Source organism: Catharus ustulatus, chromosome 5 (genome assembly GCF_009819885.2).
Source record: "Catharus ustulatus isolate bCatUst1 chromosome 5, bCatUst1.pri.v2, whole genome shotgun sequence".
NCBI classification, from domain to species: Eukaryota; Metazoa; Chordata; class Aves; order Passeriformes; family Turdidae; genus Catharus; species Catharus ustulatus.
In genome coordinates this window covers 32,585,365-32,602,760 of record NC_046225.1, presented here as the reverse complement: position 1 = coordinate 32,602,760, position 17,396 = coordinate 32,585,365, and the positions used below count along the sequence as shown (strand labels likewise).

Below are 17,396 nucleotides of genomic sequence, written 5' to 3'. Positions count from 1 at the left end.
AGCAATCTGTTGTTCTTAATCTGTCCTTCTAGTATCCTCACAGAAAACAGGGGGCTTGGAAGGTATGAAACACTCCAATAAATTTTAGCTTCTGGGTACAGGATCAGCTTTCACAAGTAACCCACTGAGCAGAGACCCCTTCAGCACAGTTTACTCTTCTCCCAGTTCTTAGTTGAATCATCACCATCTCAAAATGCACAGCAAAAAGACTAGTGTCAAGCTGACAAAATTGGAAAAACCACCAATAATCTAATCCCAGGATACCATAAGAGTGCCAGTGACATTTCTGTAACAGATTGATGGGTTAAGCAGGCAGAGGTTAGAATCCTAAAAACACTGCAGAACTGCTAGAGTCATGCCACACATTCTTAAACGCAATACTGACAATGAAGTGTGGTGGGTACACGGTTCTTTGGTCAAGGGTAAATCTCAAGACATTAATATTTCATGTTTCTCAAATCCTTAACATTAACCATATTTCTCAAACACTGGAAACGCTGGTTCAGTATTACACTCACACAAGTCCTGAAATACCCTATCAGGTGGAGTTTTGTTTTTTTTTTTCTGGCAGTATTACTTCTATTAATTTCAAATTTTAGAAAAAGCTACAAAGAATGCATCAGTAATAGCAAATTAAAATAATTAGTAGTCTGGTCATATATCTGCTGTTGCAATTAAGACATCAAAAATCAGATTTTAATAAAATAACCCCAAGATTCTGAAAATCTTGTCTCTATTTCAGTCAAGCAAAAATCACACCCCTGTGTACTCATAGAGGGATTAGTAAAACTAGCTCAGTTTTTCAAACATCAAGGATGCTGTTAAGGGCTAATTTCTAGCAATTTAAAGCCTAGAATGCAACAAGGAATAAAAAGTATGCAAAACAATTGCACAAAAATAAACTTCAAACAGGTCTAAAAAAAAATTACACTTAAGAGTTTCCAGCACCACCCCACCACGATCCCAGAGTGCTGATGGTCTGAACAAAGCCTAAATGTTTAGGCAATTCTAGTTTAGAATGTAGAAATCATAATTTCTAATGCTCATATTCTTAAATAATTCCTGTTATCTTTGGATATTTCATGTATTTTGCAGACAGTCTGTAAAGTTATCAAGTACAGAAGTATTTTGCAGATAAGCTTCAGGCCATGTTAGCAGCAGAATACAGAACAGGAGACACCTCCCCTCGCTTTTGCATACTGGAGTAGTACCAGCAGCAATCACGACTGCAGAAAAAAGCAGCACAACTCACAGCATTTTCTAATCCTCTTATAAGCTACATGTTTCTTTACATACCACTGAGATCCCCCCATCTTTGATAATTAAAAATGAAACTTCCCAAAAAATCTAACTTACTTCCTCTCACTGGAATATTTTTACTGTTTTGTTCGCTAAACTGTTGAGTTAGTGTCACTTGGAAATGAAGCACCAGCATTGAGCATCACTGATTAAAACCCTTGAGCCAGTATTCAGCAAGAGACTGCAATTATTTTGCAGGTGGAATAATGAACTTGAGATGCTGAGGCACAGGATTTCCTTAATTTCCTTAGTGCTTGCTTCTAGTTACAATGAACTTCATGCTACTCATTGTGCATATTGTGAATTCCATATTTAAGTTATTTTAACTTAGGCTACTTAACACAACACCTTAGCTCTGCTTTTTAGAGTTTATCTTTTTTCTATGCCTTTATTAACTCATAGAACCAGCAGCAAGTCAACACTATGTCAAGGGATTTTGGATTTTTTCCTTCTTTTGTTATTTGGGATTTTTGGTTGCTTGGATAATTTTTTGTTTTTTATAATTGTTGGGTATCAGCAGTTCTCAATTTCAACTAGATTTTCAGCATGTCTGATGATCAGGCAGGAGTGTCAGCAACTCAGTAATAATAAATAGCTTTAGTCTCTCAGTCTCAAAATAGCATTTTGGAAGAAGCTGACTTTCCTTTTCAGGTTCACATCTGCATTGTGACTATAAATATCACATTCCAGTCTGCACCATGAAAAAAATCACTCTGCAAACACTCCAACAGTACCACTAGATTTGGGCACTTTACAATACAAACTAGAGCCATAATAATGGTTATGTTGTGAGGCCTGAAACTCTCTTACTTTATAAACTTGCTAAAAAATGTGCTACTGTGCAATCTTCTACATCAACTATCTACACTGACCTGAAAAATTTTAGCTACTTCATTACATCAAATGGCAGCCTTTCTGGTATGTTTTTGTGGGTTTTCTTTTGTTTTGTTTTTCCCTTTTCTCCTTTCACTTTGAAATACGCTGTGCAATCCCCAGGCATTGAAACCATAACAGAAAGATAGCAGGACATCTTCTGTGTGCCAAGAATGCTCTCACTGCCATCTCTACAGGTCACTAAATGCATTCACTGTCATTCCTATGAAATGGCCCAAATGTCATCATTTTCAAGCTTTTGGGGAAATCTGCAGTTACACGCTGTCCTGCAGAACAGGAATTTAGCCAGAGTCTACAACTGATCTCAGGCAGGGTGCCAGGCAAGTCATTTAAAATCAACCTTTCACATGATCATTAGGCTGTGAGTGCCTGAACTGGGCCAATACAGAAAACTGAAGCAAGAAAATCCATCCTCTGAATGCTTATTTAGACCTTCCTATGCTGTGGAATGACCATCTTAATTCTACAATTATTCCCTTATAATTTGCCAAAGATTTGCTTCAGTAGGACTTCCTGAAAATTAAGATATGCCGCCCCACACCACTTTAATTATTTGCCTAAACACCATAGTTAGAAGCATCTTGAAAAGCCACAAAAGAGAATAATATTTATGCTTTTCTCTTCAGACTAAGACTTGAATAGTACACCATAAACACAACCTTGCCTTTTGAGCGATGAAGTTGGCCCAAAACCTAAAACAGCTGCTCATTACAGAGCTAGCCATCTTGAGATAAATCTTGCAGAAGATATATGGTCGTGCAATTAAACTCTATCATAATGCACTTATAAAGAGGTGAAACATTATTTCTAATCATATGAAAAATCCACAACCCCTTTATTGGTCTCCAGAGAGGAAATTTTTTTCAAAATACGCAAATTAAAAGGAAAAGAATAACCAGGAAGCAGGTTTCAATAAGTGCTAAAAATAAAGGTGCCTAACAACAAAAGAAGATAATGTGTATCACGTCCCAGAGCAATGTAATTAATCAAGATGAACAGAATTATAACCATCAGTAGCTGCAGCAGCTAACAGGTCACTACTACCTAGACTGAGCTTTTTCATACACCTATTTCTTTTCCAGATATGTATACGCAATGACCAAAGCTTAGCAGCCACAGTTGCTAACAACTATGCTAATCTGATAACAACACCACACCTCTTTCCACCAACTTATTAGTGCTGTGAGATGCTCACTCAAAGGACAAATAACTATATTACGTTACATTTATTATGTGAGTTAAAGAAAAAATACTGATGATCTCTTCGAGTAACAGAAAATTATTTCCAGTATAGCTCTAGATTTCTTATTAAAACATGCCAACAGGCACCCTTACTACACATGAAACTAAAATAACCATATTTGAACATTCCTCATTCAAGACTTCTCCTCAAAATATCACTCATTTCCTTTTCTTTCCTGGGAGGGAGGGGACCCCTAGCACATGGTCACAAATCTTTGTGAATTAAAATATGGTAAGAACAACCCCAAAATTTTACTTACTGTTTCCAATATTTTTTAGTAATTCAAGACAGGTTGAGCACATCAAAGACTGCAGCATCCATGATCACTAAAGAAGTGTCACTGTGCCAGCAGCAAAACTTGTCCTTTTTTTAGCAGACTTTATTTCAATTACACCTGAAGTAAAAACGTACTTTCTTACAGGTTGTCCGTAAGTCCCTACAATGAATTGTGCAATTCCTGAGGTGGTAATCATTACACAGTCATGAAAGAACTATGCATCTCAAGTTTCATTTTTACAAGTCATTATACCTGTCAATTTTTTTCATTTTTTTAGTTGACCTTGAGTAATGTTCCTACAAACAACAAACGAAAGGAAAAATCAAATGAGATCAAAAGCTAACACCTTCCAAGGCCCAAGCCTACAATGGGAACCTTCGAGTACTACAACTTCATGTGATTTTTTCCACATAATAAGCCAGGTATAAGATGCAACATGTGAAGCTTTTCAGGAGATTGTTTGAACATCCACAAAGCAATATTTTTTGAAACATTGTTCATCTTCCTAAAATTTAAGATTAGGAAAATTATAATCAAAGCCCTACAAAGCTGGTTGAGAGGGCTCCTATAACCAGCAACAATACAGCCAAACAGAATGAACCTAGTGAAGATGTCCCTTCCCCAAAAGTATTCCAGGCCAGGTTGCATGGGGCTCTGAGCAACCTGGTCTAGTAGAAGGTGTCCGGGTCCATGCCAGAGGAGTTGGAAGAAGATGGTCTTTAAGGACTCTTCAAAACCAAACTATTTTACGATTCTTTTAATTACACAAAATCTGGTAAAGTATATCAAACACAACAACTAAACAAAAGTATTTTTGCAACAATTCTGCTTTCATTTCTCTGCCATCTTTCACACACAGCATAATTTCACTACCTGCTGAACAGATGACAGTACAGTAATTTCACAATTATAAGCCGCATCATTTTGACTAAAATTTTGGTCCGAACCTGAAGTGAGGTTTATAATCAGGTGCGGCTTATATATGGACAAAGAACAAAAAGTTGCTGTTTTAGTTTGGAGGACAGGTGTCTGCTGAGAAAGGCAGGAGCTGCTCTTTGAAATGGAGAATGTAAACCACCTCCCTCCAAATTATTATAATTTGGAAATCAAGGGGCTTTCAGGCAAAAATATAGGAATTAGGAATAACAGTTCTTTACTAGAGAAAATAAAATAGAAATACAGTACTACAAAGAAACAAACTCCAAACCCTGACAAAGTCAGAGTACAACCTGACACCCTGTCAGGTAGGGTGTTGATAGCAGCTTGATTAAATGGTGGTTGCAGTTCTCCTGCAGTGACAGGTGTGATTCAGTTGAAGCAGTAGTCCTGTAGAAGGTGCAGTTTCCCTCTAAAGATCCAGTGGTGATGTGGAGAAATCCGGTTTTCCTCTGGAGTCCAGTGGAAAAAGGGGCTACCTTAGTGTCCCAAAACCTCTGTTTTTATCTTAGTAAGAAATGTTAGGCTCTTTCCCCTGGCTGGAGCATCTCCCAATGGGATGCAGTAATTTTATCAGTCACGAAGTGGGACTCAATGGGCCATTAGTAGAAAATGACTCGCTGGAGGAAGGATGGGTTGTGAAAAGATAAAGAACAATGCCTTGCCTGGTTTCAATGGATGGCCCATTAGGAGAATATCTGCTGTGGAGATAAGGATCATTGCCCCCACCCTCAACATATGGTGATAAAATAGATACCTTTTATCACACTCTGTATTGTAACGTGCAGCTTATAATCAGGTGCGGCTTATATATGGACAAAGAATGAAAAGTTGCCGACACCCGGAAGTGCGGCTTATAATCAGTGCAGCTTATAATCATGAAATTACTGTAGTTGTGTATCAAGGAAAATCACTTTCAGCTACGTAGCACTTGTAGCACTGCTTCAAACTCTTCCATGAAAGAGTTTGAAATATGAGGTATATAAGACCAATACAGTGATTGATGCTGATGACTTTATTTTTTATATTTTAAAAACCTAGGAAAAATGAGTGTTTTTTACTCTTCCTCTCTCTGTTTCCACCATGATTAACACAATGGCCAGTTTGCATACCATTTTCATAGAACAGTAGATTTAAACCATATACTCTCATTTCCTAACTAGTGTGAAATTAAGATTTAACAGCATTAAGTAAAATTAATTCACATGAATTTGTGAAACCTTGCACAGTAGATTTTTGCATTCAGTTCTAGATTGGAACTGAATTTTGTATTCAGTTTCAGCAAATCAAGCTGTGAGACTCTGGGTGAGGATGCCACATAAGTAATTAAGCCTCTCTCCTTGAAATAAGTTCAAGTCATATCAATAAAATATTTACAATTCTGGGAAAACACTAACATGAAAAGAACTCATTACCAGAAATGATTAAATCAAGAAGTTTTTCTCTTAGGCAAAGTAAGATAAAGTCTTATCTTTCAAGGGAAGTTTGGAGTTCCAAGCTCCAAGTTCCTTTCCTCTCTGTAAAAATTTTACATCTTTCAGCCTTACTTTCCAACAAAAATATTGTCTACCTGCTGAACAGGCATGAAAAGTTTCATTGTCAAAGCAATGGTTTTTGCTGACCTAGTCTAACAGTTTAGTTATAAAATTCTATATAGTTTTAAATTGTCTTTTTTTTTCATGCAAAATCTACAACCGCATGTCAGACAGTATGATTTCTTTCTCTTGCATATAGGGACATTTGTAAAGGAATACCCTTGGCCTTTTTCCTTTTACTGTTACTACATTTTAGTCCACTCTCCATTCTGAAGAGTGAAATTAATCTCTGTGATTTAAGTAACTCAAAGTTATACAATTAGAATATGACAGTTTGCAATGTAGAGTTTCTAAAAAGCTAGTTTATTTTTTTCCTTTATCTATAAGCACTTATTTAATATCAGTTTAACTACTTGTGCTACCAGAGTAAGTCTAGAACTTTTCACTGCCGTTTTTGGAGAATAGAAAGAGCAGAAAAACCCCGTACATATGCAGCTTTTTCATTTTATTCCTATTTGCAAGTTCAAAGTATCCTATTCTATTTCAGCTTCTTCAGGGCTTGAGTTTCAGGAGGAAAGAAGGTGGGTTTTGTTTGCGTTTTTTTAAGATTAAGTTCTAAATATTTAATGAGGACCAAACAGTTTGGTTACATGAACTCTCTTTTACTTAGAATGTAATTAACAAGGGAAAGGAACAAAACAGTCTACAATAAGAAACTGTGATATGTTGCTACATGTATAAGAAAAATTCACTGGACACATTCTAAAACATTTCTAGGTTACTTTCTGTATTTCTACAGAATCAACACTGAATTCTTGCAAAAAAAATGTTCTTCAATCAAAAAGTTCCTACTATCACCTCTTCTTCCCATAATTTACGATTCTTTAAGTATATCTGCTGAACATACTGTTCATATTCCTATGCACGCATTCCCATGTTCTAAGACACAGCAGTCACAGAACACATACTCATAAATAAACCCAAGAAACAATTTTAAGATTGAAAACTGTATTGAATCATATAAAATCTAGCATGAAAATTTAAACATCCAATCTGAGCAATAAGGTTCTATACATTTTTATAGAACTTGCAGAATCCTTTTGTCATGCAAAACCTAAATTTCTAATTCCTGACACCTGAGGCCTTGTTAAAAGATGTTTGCTCATCTGCTTATGAATGCATTTTTCCTAAACAATAAACACAGGGAGCCTATGGGATTAAAGCATGACAAAGGTGTAGCTGACTCATGGGATCAATTAGAAAGCAGCAGTACTTACGCCTTTTGTTCATTCCATGTTTTACTAACAGTTTCTGCATTTCAGCGTAAGTGTATCACAGATGTTAAACGCCATGCTATAAGGCAACAGTACACTTGTACCACACACTAGACAGAATAAATCTATTCTTATCATCACCCACAATTATATCACTTGTTATACAGTTTACATAGTGCTTTAAAGTTTTAACAAATGCATAATGATTTTAACTGAACGCTCAAAGGTTCCTGCCCAACCAAAGTATGTCAGCATTTCTTCAGTAAATTTTTAACATTCAAAAAGAACCTACAGAGTTGCCTTTTCTAAGCTAAAAACAATTTTAAATACAGTCACTGACATTAATGCCACCTCAGAGACAGCTTTCCCTCCAAACCCACTATTAAACCCACAAGCAGGAACGCCAGTGAGCAGGATGACAAGCAGTTTCAATCTCCATGCAGTTTTCCCGTGACAGGTTATTGATAGAACAAACAGAATTTGCAATACTTACTGAGTGTTTCTCCTGCTGGCCCATAACTCCATGGTTAGCTGGGACTGCAAGTGGTTTCATAATGAAGAAACATAAGCTGAACTGAATTTACACATCATGTACCAATATCTTAAGGATGGCAAGTCACCCTCTACAGAATTAAATTAAAAAGAGGTGGAGGGGATGAAGCCAAGTTGGAGCTAAAAGTGTCACTACTGGTAAGCTCAAAACCCCCCTTGCACTTGTAGTGCAGAGCAGCAATCCAAATGACAGCATTAGTCTCCATTTTTGCAACACTGAAAGTCTAAGCATGTCAGGACGTACAGAGCCTGATGAAACCCTACATATCCAGCATCCATTCAAGGGAACAAAACCATTCCCTGAGCCTGAGGAATGGGAAAGAGGGGAGGGAAAAAAGGACAAAAAAAAGCTAAAATGGCTGACTGCACAGAGACTCCCTCAAAAAGGCTTAAGACAGTACTATATTGGTCAGGGTGCAGGAACCAGCCTCCAGCACTCAGTCAAGCATTGTTAATACTCCTGTTTCATTTGCAATCACACACTCACAAACGCAGCCTCCCCCCTCCCGCCACCACTTTCCTCCACTCCCCCAAAATCAGGGCAGCGCACGCGAATAGGGACCTCCTCCCCTGGCTGCTAATGATGCTGACAGAGTAGTGACCAGTGATCTCTGTTCCACTCAGCTAACCAAGTTTGCACAATTAATTTTAGCAGCATGACATTGATGCACATTTAATTTTATGATGCCTGTTTCCTCACAATCAAGACAAGCACTTCTACTGCCCAAAGAGCCAGTAACGAAAATACAACACCGTTACACACACAAAAACCCAGAGAATCATGAGTCTGAATGCAATACGCCAATATAATTACGTTATTGTGCTTACTTTGGAAGACCATGGCTGCAGGCAGTTGGCATAGCAACGCACAAGGAAAGCCATTTCCTGGGTAGAAAGAATGCTTCCTTTTCTAAATAAAAAATTCCTCTTAGGATACAAACGGCATTGCTGCTTCCTGCAGAAAGCAAAGACACTGAAGTCTGTCTCTTAACCTGCACACTGGCACACACTCAATGCAGTTCGAGTGATGTAAGTGGATTTCTCTCTCTCCTCTCCCTCCCTCTCCTTTTATCCACAGAAATATTCGAGTCAAATGGAAGACACATTCCTAGGGGCTCGCCCCCTCTGATACTTAACTGTTTCACTCATTAAGGTGGAGATGGGACAATGCAGATAAAACAGCAAGCTCCTGCCTGTGTCTGGCATCAGCTCGGAAGATCAAGGCATCCCCACAGGGGAGGGATCCGTTTGCTGCTGGCTCCTAAGAATACCACTGAAGTCAGGGTGGGAATGAGGACCCACATTTACCTCGCCAAATCCTGAAACGAACACGACTTTTCAAGAAGATAATGCTAGAGCAGAGACATCACCACCCCTTCCCCTCCACCCAAAAGAGAGCTGCTGCAGAGATGTAAACATTTTTATTACGTATTTACAAACAGTGCACTTGATGAGCTCTCTCAGATTTTCAGCAGCTTCTCCCTTTCACAGGCCGGAGACATCCATGCACGGGATGTGGGAGGTACATGTGCACACACCTTTAACACATCATTTCAATCCTTTCTGAATGGAGCTCCTGCTTCTCCTGGTACACTGAATACACAAATCCTACTAAAAACACAGGGTATACAGGCTGTGGAAGAGACTGACATAAATTTGGCATTTGTAATTCTCCCCTCAAAATGTAATTGAATCTTAAACTCAGAAATATCTCCAGTCACTCCCATTTACACTACAGCCCTTCCCATGCTGTGTTAGTAAAATCATGCTGCAGAGGAGCTGAAATGCAATGGGGATGTGCTCAAGCAATAAACTGTCAGCTCCATACAATGCACCTCTTAAGTGCCACAGGTTTGTCCCACTTGACATAGAAGTGGCCAAGCCAAGCACATGACACACTTCCATTAGGCTTCAACATTAGTACAGTTTTAACATCTTCACAACACATTCTTTAAAATCAGAGACCATCTGGCCTTACAATAACTTCAAAGTATTTTTTTTTCCCAACAATGACAACAGAAGAAAAGACTTAACAGTTGTTAGAGAGGTAAAATACACAGGAAAAAACTGGATACTACAGAATACTATGTCATACAATCTGCAGCTGCCTTCCCCCAAATTAACATGTACACTGATAATGAGTTTAGTTTGCTACACATTGATTTCCTTCACTCCTGGCAATGATTGCTAGCAAAAGAGGCTATAAAAATCAGTGGAAATGAATTCTAGCAACAGTAAAGAAGATCCTGAAATAATCCAATCTATTTTTTGCACAATTACTCAATGGACTGAGATTCATATACAGCACCTTTTAAATTGAATGTATTTACATTTATGGGACTTTAATGACAGTTATGCTCTTGGTCTTCAATATATTCTAAAAGATAAATTATTCAATTACAGCAATTGGTTTAGAATTTTGAAAGTCTTTGTCATGTGCCAGTGCAACTAACAGATGATTTTAAAACATTAAATGATGCTTAAGCCCTGCAAAACAGTTTAACGCTGAGCACAATCAATTTTCTGATGAAGTGCTTATTAGAAGTAGCAGAAGTTATGAATTCTAGGAAGCTTAGGCAAACTCCCTCTAGTGCAAAATTTTAAAATATTACTTGGTGACAAAGCAATTAAAACATTCTTCAGCCTGATTGGGTGGCCTTGTGGTTAGCACCATGAGCAGAATTTGAGTATTTTATGCTCATGTCAGGAAAAAAAATTAAGTTCTGCCGAAACAGAAACATCTCCCCAGTGCAGGAAAGCATCACACGACTTTCTGAACTCTGTCACGCACACAACTATCAACATGCATCCTCTCTACACCACTTGATACTTCCAGCTAAAATCCAGCATACATTTCTGTGCCATAAGCCTCCATGAGTAACCTGAAAACATGATTAAACCCACACTTTCTTACTACTTATGCTGGTCACCACTACACACTTCTACTCATCTGTTAGTAAATTAAGCCAGTACTTCGTACATTAATGCAAAAATTTTTATTAACCTAATGAAGTTTAATTGATGTTCATTTGCATCAGACCGACAAAACCTTTGTGGTTTCCAAAATAGAAAAATAAGGCTCCTTACAATCAAAATTTAGAAAGTTATATTTATGAAATTAGGTGAAGAAAACACCATTCACAGACAATTAGTGAGTCGAAACAGTTTTTAAAAATAAATGGTCGATTCCATCTTTCTACTTCTTCCTCCTCAACTGTCACCATTTCCAAGTATGGTGTGATTGTACATACCGTCCATTTTCAGTTCACAAAACATACAATTTATTTTCATAAAAAATAATTAAAGTAGAAGTCCAATGAATTGTTGTGGGTTACAGTGAAAAATTATTGAAATTTAAATCAGTGTAAAACATGAGAACAACATATATTGTGGAAAGTTTCTATCATAAACAAGTATAAATACATCACAGAAAACCAACCTGCAACTTTCTCTTCATGGGTTTTTCAAAACTCATGGAAGAACCCTGTGCTTAGATTTAAAAGTTTGGAAACAAAAAAAAAGGCAAGACAGTTTTTCAAATGTTTTTAGGCCATTAAAGTGAAATGTTAATAAACTTGACATGTAATAATTGCACATGATGAGCTATTCCTGGCTGCTTTCAAAATACTGTATTTATAAAAGTAATCTAGTATCCCTTCATGAGTCATAGAAAATAACGCAAAAAAGCCATTTCAAAAGCAACTACAAATGTATGGACATCCTAGGGCTATCCCATAGGACCCTACCAACCCCACAGAATTAGGGATTCACAAACAAAACACAATTCTAGGTAGAAATTGGTAGAGACCTCAGCAGCATATATCATCTGACTGTAATGTCCCTCAACTATTTTACATTCTAGAACATCATCTCACATGGATATTCTCCTAAGCAGTGCCAACAATGCCTGGAGTATTAAACCTTTTTAGGTTAATGACAAATGCTGTAAAAACAGATTACCTCAATTCCTCAGTTTCAAGCAGTTAACTCAAAACTATTTACAGAAGTAATTACATTTTTATACAGATTACATATACAGAGACAATTCTTTTCCTGAAGTACCTCAAAATCAGAAATTACCAGCACATTTCCCCCTTCCCTTTAAACACAATGTAAAGTATCATTTCCTTCGTGTTCAAATACCTAGTCAAAAACGAACAGAACACTCTTAAGGTCACCAAATTTACTGCCACTGCATGACTCCATGCAGTAGCTAGAAAAAACATTCACAGTGAAGGGACAATTACATAGATACTACATAGCTGTATAGATGCAATAACAGCTAAATTGAAGAGTGCAAGAATGTAGTACGTAATTTTAAGGAAAATAAGGCAGAGCTATCTTCTCTTTCCCCGTCCTCCTGACTTGGAAAGAATTAGAAGTTTAAAACTTAAATTTGAGCTCAGGACTATTGGACACAAAACTACTAAGCTCCCAGGAGCATGCTTCTGAATTTTATAATGCTGGCGTTCTCTGCCTCCCACTAACTTCACCAGAGAGATTACTACGTAGCAATCTATTGCTCCCATCAGATTTAAGAACACCAACCAAAACCATCAAAAATCCAGAACACTAATTCACTCAAAATGCTACAATACATTTAAATGTCCCATACAATACGTAAGTCTTATCCTAAAGTATTCAGGCAAATTTACTGCCAGCAATTTAGATCTCCGGCTGTATGACCTGACTTCATGCATGCAAATTCCTATGTATCAGCATAAAGCAGACATGGGACAGTCTAGGAATACCAATCCCTACTAGTATTTTCTCAAGAACTTCAAGAACTTTAAATAAAACTGTTGAATAAAAGAAAATTACCAAATGTGCTCTCCAAGGTAGTAAAATACCACTTTGGCCAAAACACACTAATAAAGTAACAGTATTTGCCACATTATTTATTTTTTTTTAAATAAGGCTGTGGCACTGTCATCACTATAACTATGTTCATTGCACAACTGGTGACACCAAAGCAAGACTTACTGTGGAGTGGTATGTGCTGTTTAATAACATATTTACTAACGCTACAGACCATTTGAACAAATGCCCTTCTGTTGAACTGCTGCTGGAGATGAATCTATAATCCAGATCTCTAAAATAATGACAAGCCCAGAACAGTCGGGCTGGTGCCTCATCTGCGTGGATGTGCCATAGACTGCCAATCTTCTCTCTGACAGCAGACTCATTTGTCACCTTCTGTGCACAGCTCTGCTTTCAGTACAGTAAACTTTTTATTTGCATGTCATTCCTCTTAAAATGGGAGCAAGTCATAGCATTCATCTGAAATACCTGCCATAGAATTCTCTTATGTTCCACAACTATGTTAAACAGATGCGAAGAAAACCTATGGATTGTCACTCATCCAAACTGCGACAAGTCATTCTATTTCCAGAATATCTAAATTCGCTTATAAAACTGACTTGAGCAAAGGCGCACCACAGCACCAGAGCACAGAAACTTTTCCCTGGACTCCATAATTGTTTATGCTCTTCATCTAACAATGCTTTTAGGGAAAGAAAAAAAAAAAACAAACCACAAACAAACACCAAAAAATAAACACATCTTTTATGCTCCTTCTAGGTCAAAATCATGTGTAATATGTATGTTTGTGAAGTCACTTTATGTGATGTTTAACTGATTTACCTGTGATTTTTTACACAAAACAAAGTGCTCGTTCTTACACAAGCCTAAAGTTGAATGCATATTGACATGGCTTTAAAACTACACATTATCATTATTAAATGTTAAAAATTAATCATAAGATTTGCGGTACTAATGGTTTCAGCTGGCAGGATGGTCACTGATTAATTTCATTTCCTTCACTGTTTCAGTACTTCAGTAGTGGAAAAAATGCATTATGTCAGGATAGATGGAAGTTTTTCCCAACGTTTACAAAATTTTTTCACATCACTGTTATGACCAGATTTAACAATGGCATGTTAATTACAGTAATTTCACTATTATAAGCTGCACCATTTTGACTAAAATTTTGGTCCCAAACTGGAAGTGCGGCTTACATTCAGGAGCGGCTTATATAAAATTTTGGAAATTTCCCAACCCAGAAGTCCGAGCCAGCAGCAGCCCCGAGCCAAGCTGGAGCCCATCTGGCCCTGAGCAGTGGGGCAGTGGCGGTGCAGCGGCAGCGCTGCCGGCCCTGGGGGGTCCAGCGGCAGCACCGGCCGGGTACGCCCCTCTCCCTCTTCCTGGTGGCACCACCCAGGCAAGCCCCTCTCCTGCTTCCTGGTGGCACTGGCCAGGCACGGCGCTCCCCTGCCTCCCGGCGGTAGTGGTAAGTGGGGCTGGGGCCGCTCCCTGGCAGCCGCCCCGAGCAGGGCCAAGCCAGTAAACCCCGTGATCCCACGACTCCGTTACTAATTGGCAGCTTTGTGAAAGTTGCACATGGATCCTCACTGCGAACGAAAGTGCGGCTAATAATCCAGTGCGGCTTATTTATGGACAAAGAACGAAATGTTGCCGACACCCAGACCTGCGGCTTATAAACAGATGCGGCTTGTAACTGTGAAATTACTGTACATCAGAGACCGTGAGAAAGTGCTTTCTGTTTTTAAACTGGGGAAAAGAGCATGAAAGCAAAACAGCAAACACTTTTAAGGTCAAGAATCATGATCTCAAGCATACAGGTGCAGCAAGTTGTCTTTACCAGAACTAAACAGTACTTTGACATCCATACCTGCTGGGGACAAGATTCACTACCAACATACAAATCAGACCATTGCCTGGGAGGAAAAAAAAACCCTGACAAAATATCCACCAAAACTCCCAAATATCATCGTGTCCATACCAATTTCACAGCAGGAATCCAGGGACACAAGTCCTTAATTTATGCGAGGCAACCCTAACATTTCACACTCGTTGCTGTGTAACAATGTAGGAAAACTTTATAGAAGAATGATAACGACCTCTTTCATGCGGTATTCTACTGTTGGACTTTAAAATGTGAAAATAAAGCTCAGGGATTTTTTCTGAGGTCAACCATCTGTCCAAATTCTATATTGTTAAGGTCATTAGTAGCCCCATTGAAGCCTGCTACCTGAAATACACTGGCATATTCGCATTACAAGGACGATTGTTGTGGCATAGAACTGAACCAACTTAGACCAACTAAGGCACAGGAACAATTATTCGATATCTCAATATGAAATATTAATGGATTAAAAACAAACAAACCCCAGATTTTCCAGTCTCCTGTAAATGCTAGCTGGTTTTCATTGCTTATTTATTCATTGGGTGACTTCAGCAGTAGTGAAGGGGCTGTATTTTCATTCTAAGCTAATACAATATGCTTTCTAACAGTTTCTTACTTAGAAGCTTTAAGAAAGAATATGAAATTCTGTTCAAGGTACAGACGTAAACGAGGCCAGCAGAAAACCACTAGACTGTCTGTTCACCTTTTTTAATGTGTACTTGGACATCTTCCTGAGTAACTTACTACTTATCTCTGGTGTTTTGAGGAAATTTAACTTTGAAAGAGCTGGTTGCTGTTACAGAGAATTTTCACTTGCTCCAGTTGTCTGTTGGAAGGAAATAACTCTTGTTTTTTTCTCTAGTCACAGTCTCATGTCAGGAGACTCTCTGAAGAGCCTACTCCAGGGGTTCCCAATTAAAATCTGAGTTTACCAATGTAAGATCATTTTCTTTGGGAGAACTCTCTTCTTCTGCCCCTACATATCCTCTCTTGTGTAATGCACGATGAACTAACGTATCCTGAGAGCTTTATGTTCTGCCTCTAGCAACTGTACAGAAATAATTCATACAGACCTCTCATCAGTAACAAACCCCACATAATTTCACATGTTCTTTACTTTTAAAATAATTGCCAAGCAAAATGAGCCAAATTGGTTTTATATAGGAAAAAAATCAAATCACAACATTATATCCGTCAAATAAAGAGAACTTTACACAAAATTCTAAGAAATGTCCATGTCCTTTCCCTTTCCTCTTCCCTAATCAAATAAATTGGGAAGCCAACTACCATTACTTGATAGATGCTCCATTTTGAAAAGGTAACACTACATTTTTCCCTTGCAATTATAAGATCAGCTACCTAGATATAGAACTGCTAAATAAAAATAGGTAGAAGTGCACCTACCAGACTGAGTTTCCCTTGTAATATGATTCTACACTGTTTCCAAGACTGGTGTCAGAATTCTTACTTTTAAAGTGGTCTTTTGTGCCCCACAGATCATTTGAAGACTCTAAAACCAGTTAGCTGCTGCAAGCATTTACATTCAGTAAATTACAGTATTCAAGAGCAATACATAATTTAGAAGTAGAAGGAAGGAAGGAAAAGTAAAATATTTTACACTGTAGCACATGCACACATACATGCATATAAAATAAAGAAAATGTGTGAGAACACAATATGGGTTTTCTTCCAGGTACACCAACAATACACATAACACCTGCCAGCTGTTCCAGCTGCATATCAAAACTTTACTGTCTGAAAATTCAAATATAATTAAGGCTAACCACTCAAAGCCCAGCACTCAAAACCCATTACATATACAACAGAATACTAATACTAACTAGACCTTACATTTAACAAAAAGGTTTTTTCATGAAAAAAAATTCAAATCTTTCCATCAGAAAAGTGTAAATACAAGGAATCTAAAAAAATACCTTAAAAGTATGTCTACATAACAGGGTGGTGAAGGACAGGGAACAAACTTACACAGAAACCTTGTGGTAAATTCAAGGCAATTACTTTGCTTTACTTAAGGCTTGTTAGCTCTCCTGAACTGAACTGTCACCCAGTGAAGGATGCAAGTAAATATAAATGCCATGGATAATTGGATTTGCATTCAGCAGGATCTAGCCTATGTACTGTAATACACACAGCCACCCCATACAGTTGAAAAGGGTTTACCCATCACACATTGGACCTGGTCCAGCAACTCAATGTCCTTTTTGTAATTAGACCCAAAACCTAACAGGATTCCAGGAATCGCCTCACCAGTTCTGAGTACAAGGTGATAATCACTGCTAATCCAGGCCAGAATGCCATTTGCCTTCTTGGAACTTGGAACATAACATTTTCCCCATGTTTTAAGTCTATACTTTCTTAGTTGCTTAGGTTATTTTAACTAATAAATTTGTTAATTTTTTTAGAGCTTTGAAATTCACTCAGCAAAATGATAATGTGAAATTAGTCAAGTCAAATACAAGGCTTTATTAAAAGTACTCAAAAACACCTAATAATACTAATAATTTTATCTTTAAGTCATTATGTCAAGCTCAGATCACATATCTGGCTCAGATGCTTGGGAAAAAATGAACCGACAGCTTCTTTCCAACCTTTAGTGGGCAAATAACTGCACTACTACTATCACTCATGATACTCATCTGTACAGAAATGCCAGCATTGA

At 37.8% G+C, this 17,396-nt stretch overlaps 1 protein-coding gene across 10 annotated transcripts in view; it reads right to left on the bottom strand.

The window, feature by feature from the left end:
- RAPGEF2 (Rap guanine nucleotide exchange factor 2) overlaps positions 1-17,396 on the bottom strand; it is a 219,832-nt gene that overhangs the window by 75,676 nt on the left and 126,760 nt on the right. For 2 of the 10 annotated variants that reach the window (XM_033059458.2, XM_033059459.2), the window contains exon 1: positions 7,952-8,507. The exons of 6 other annotated variants lie outside the window; for them this stretch is intronic. In XM_033059458.2, the coding sequence (XP_032915349.1) occupies positions 7,952-8,011 (60 nt within the window). In that variant the 5' untranslated portion in view covers positions 8,012-8,507. Of the gene's footprint in view, positions 1-7,951; positions 8,509-8,838; positions 8,993-17,396 lie in introns of those variants that run through there. 2 more of the 10 variants (XM_033059457.2, XM_033059456.1) reach the window with 2 other exon arrangements.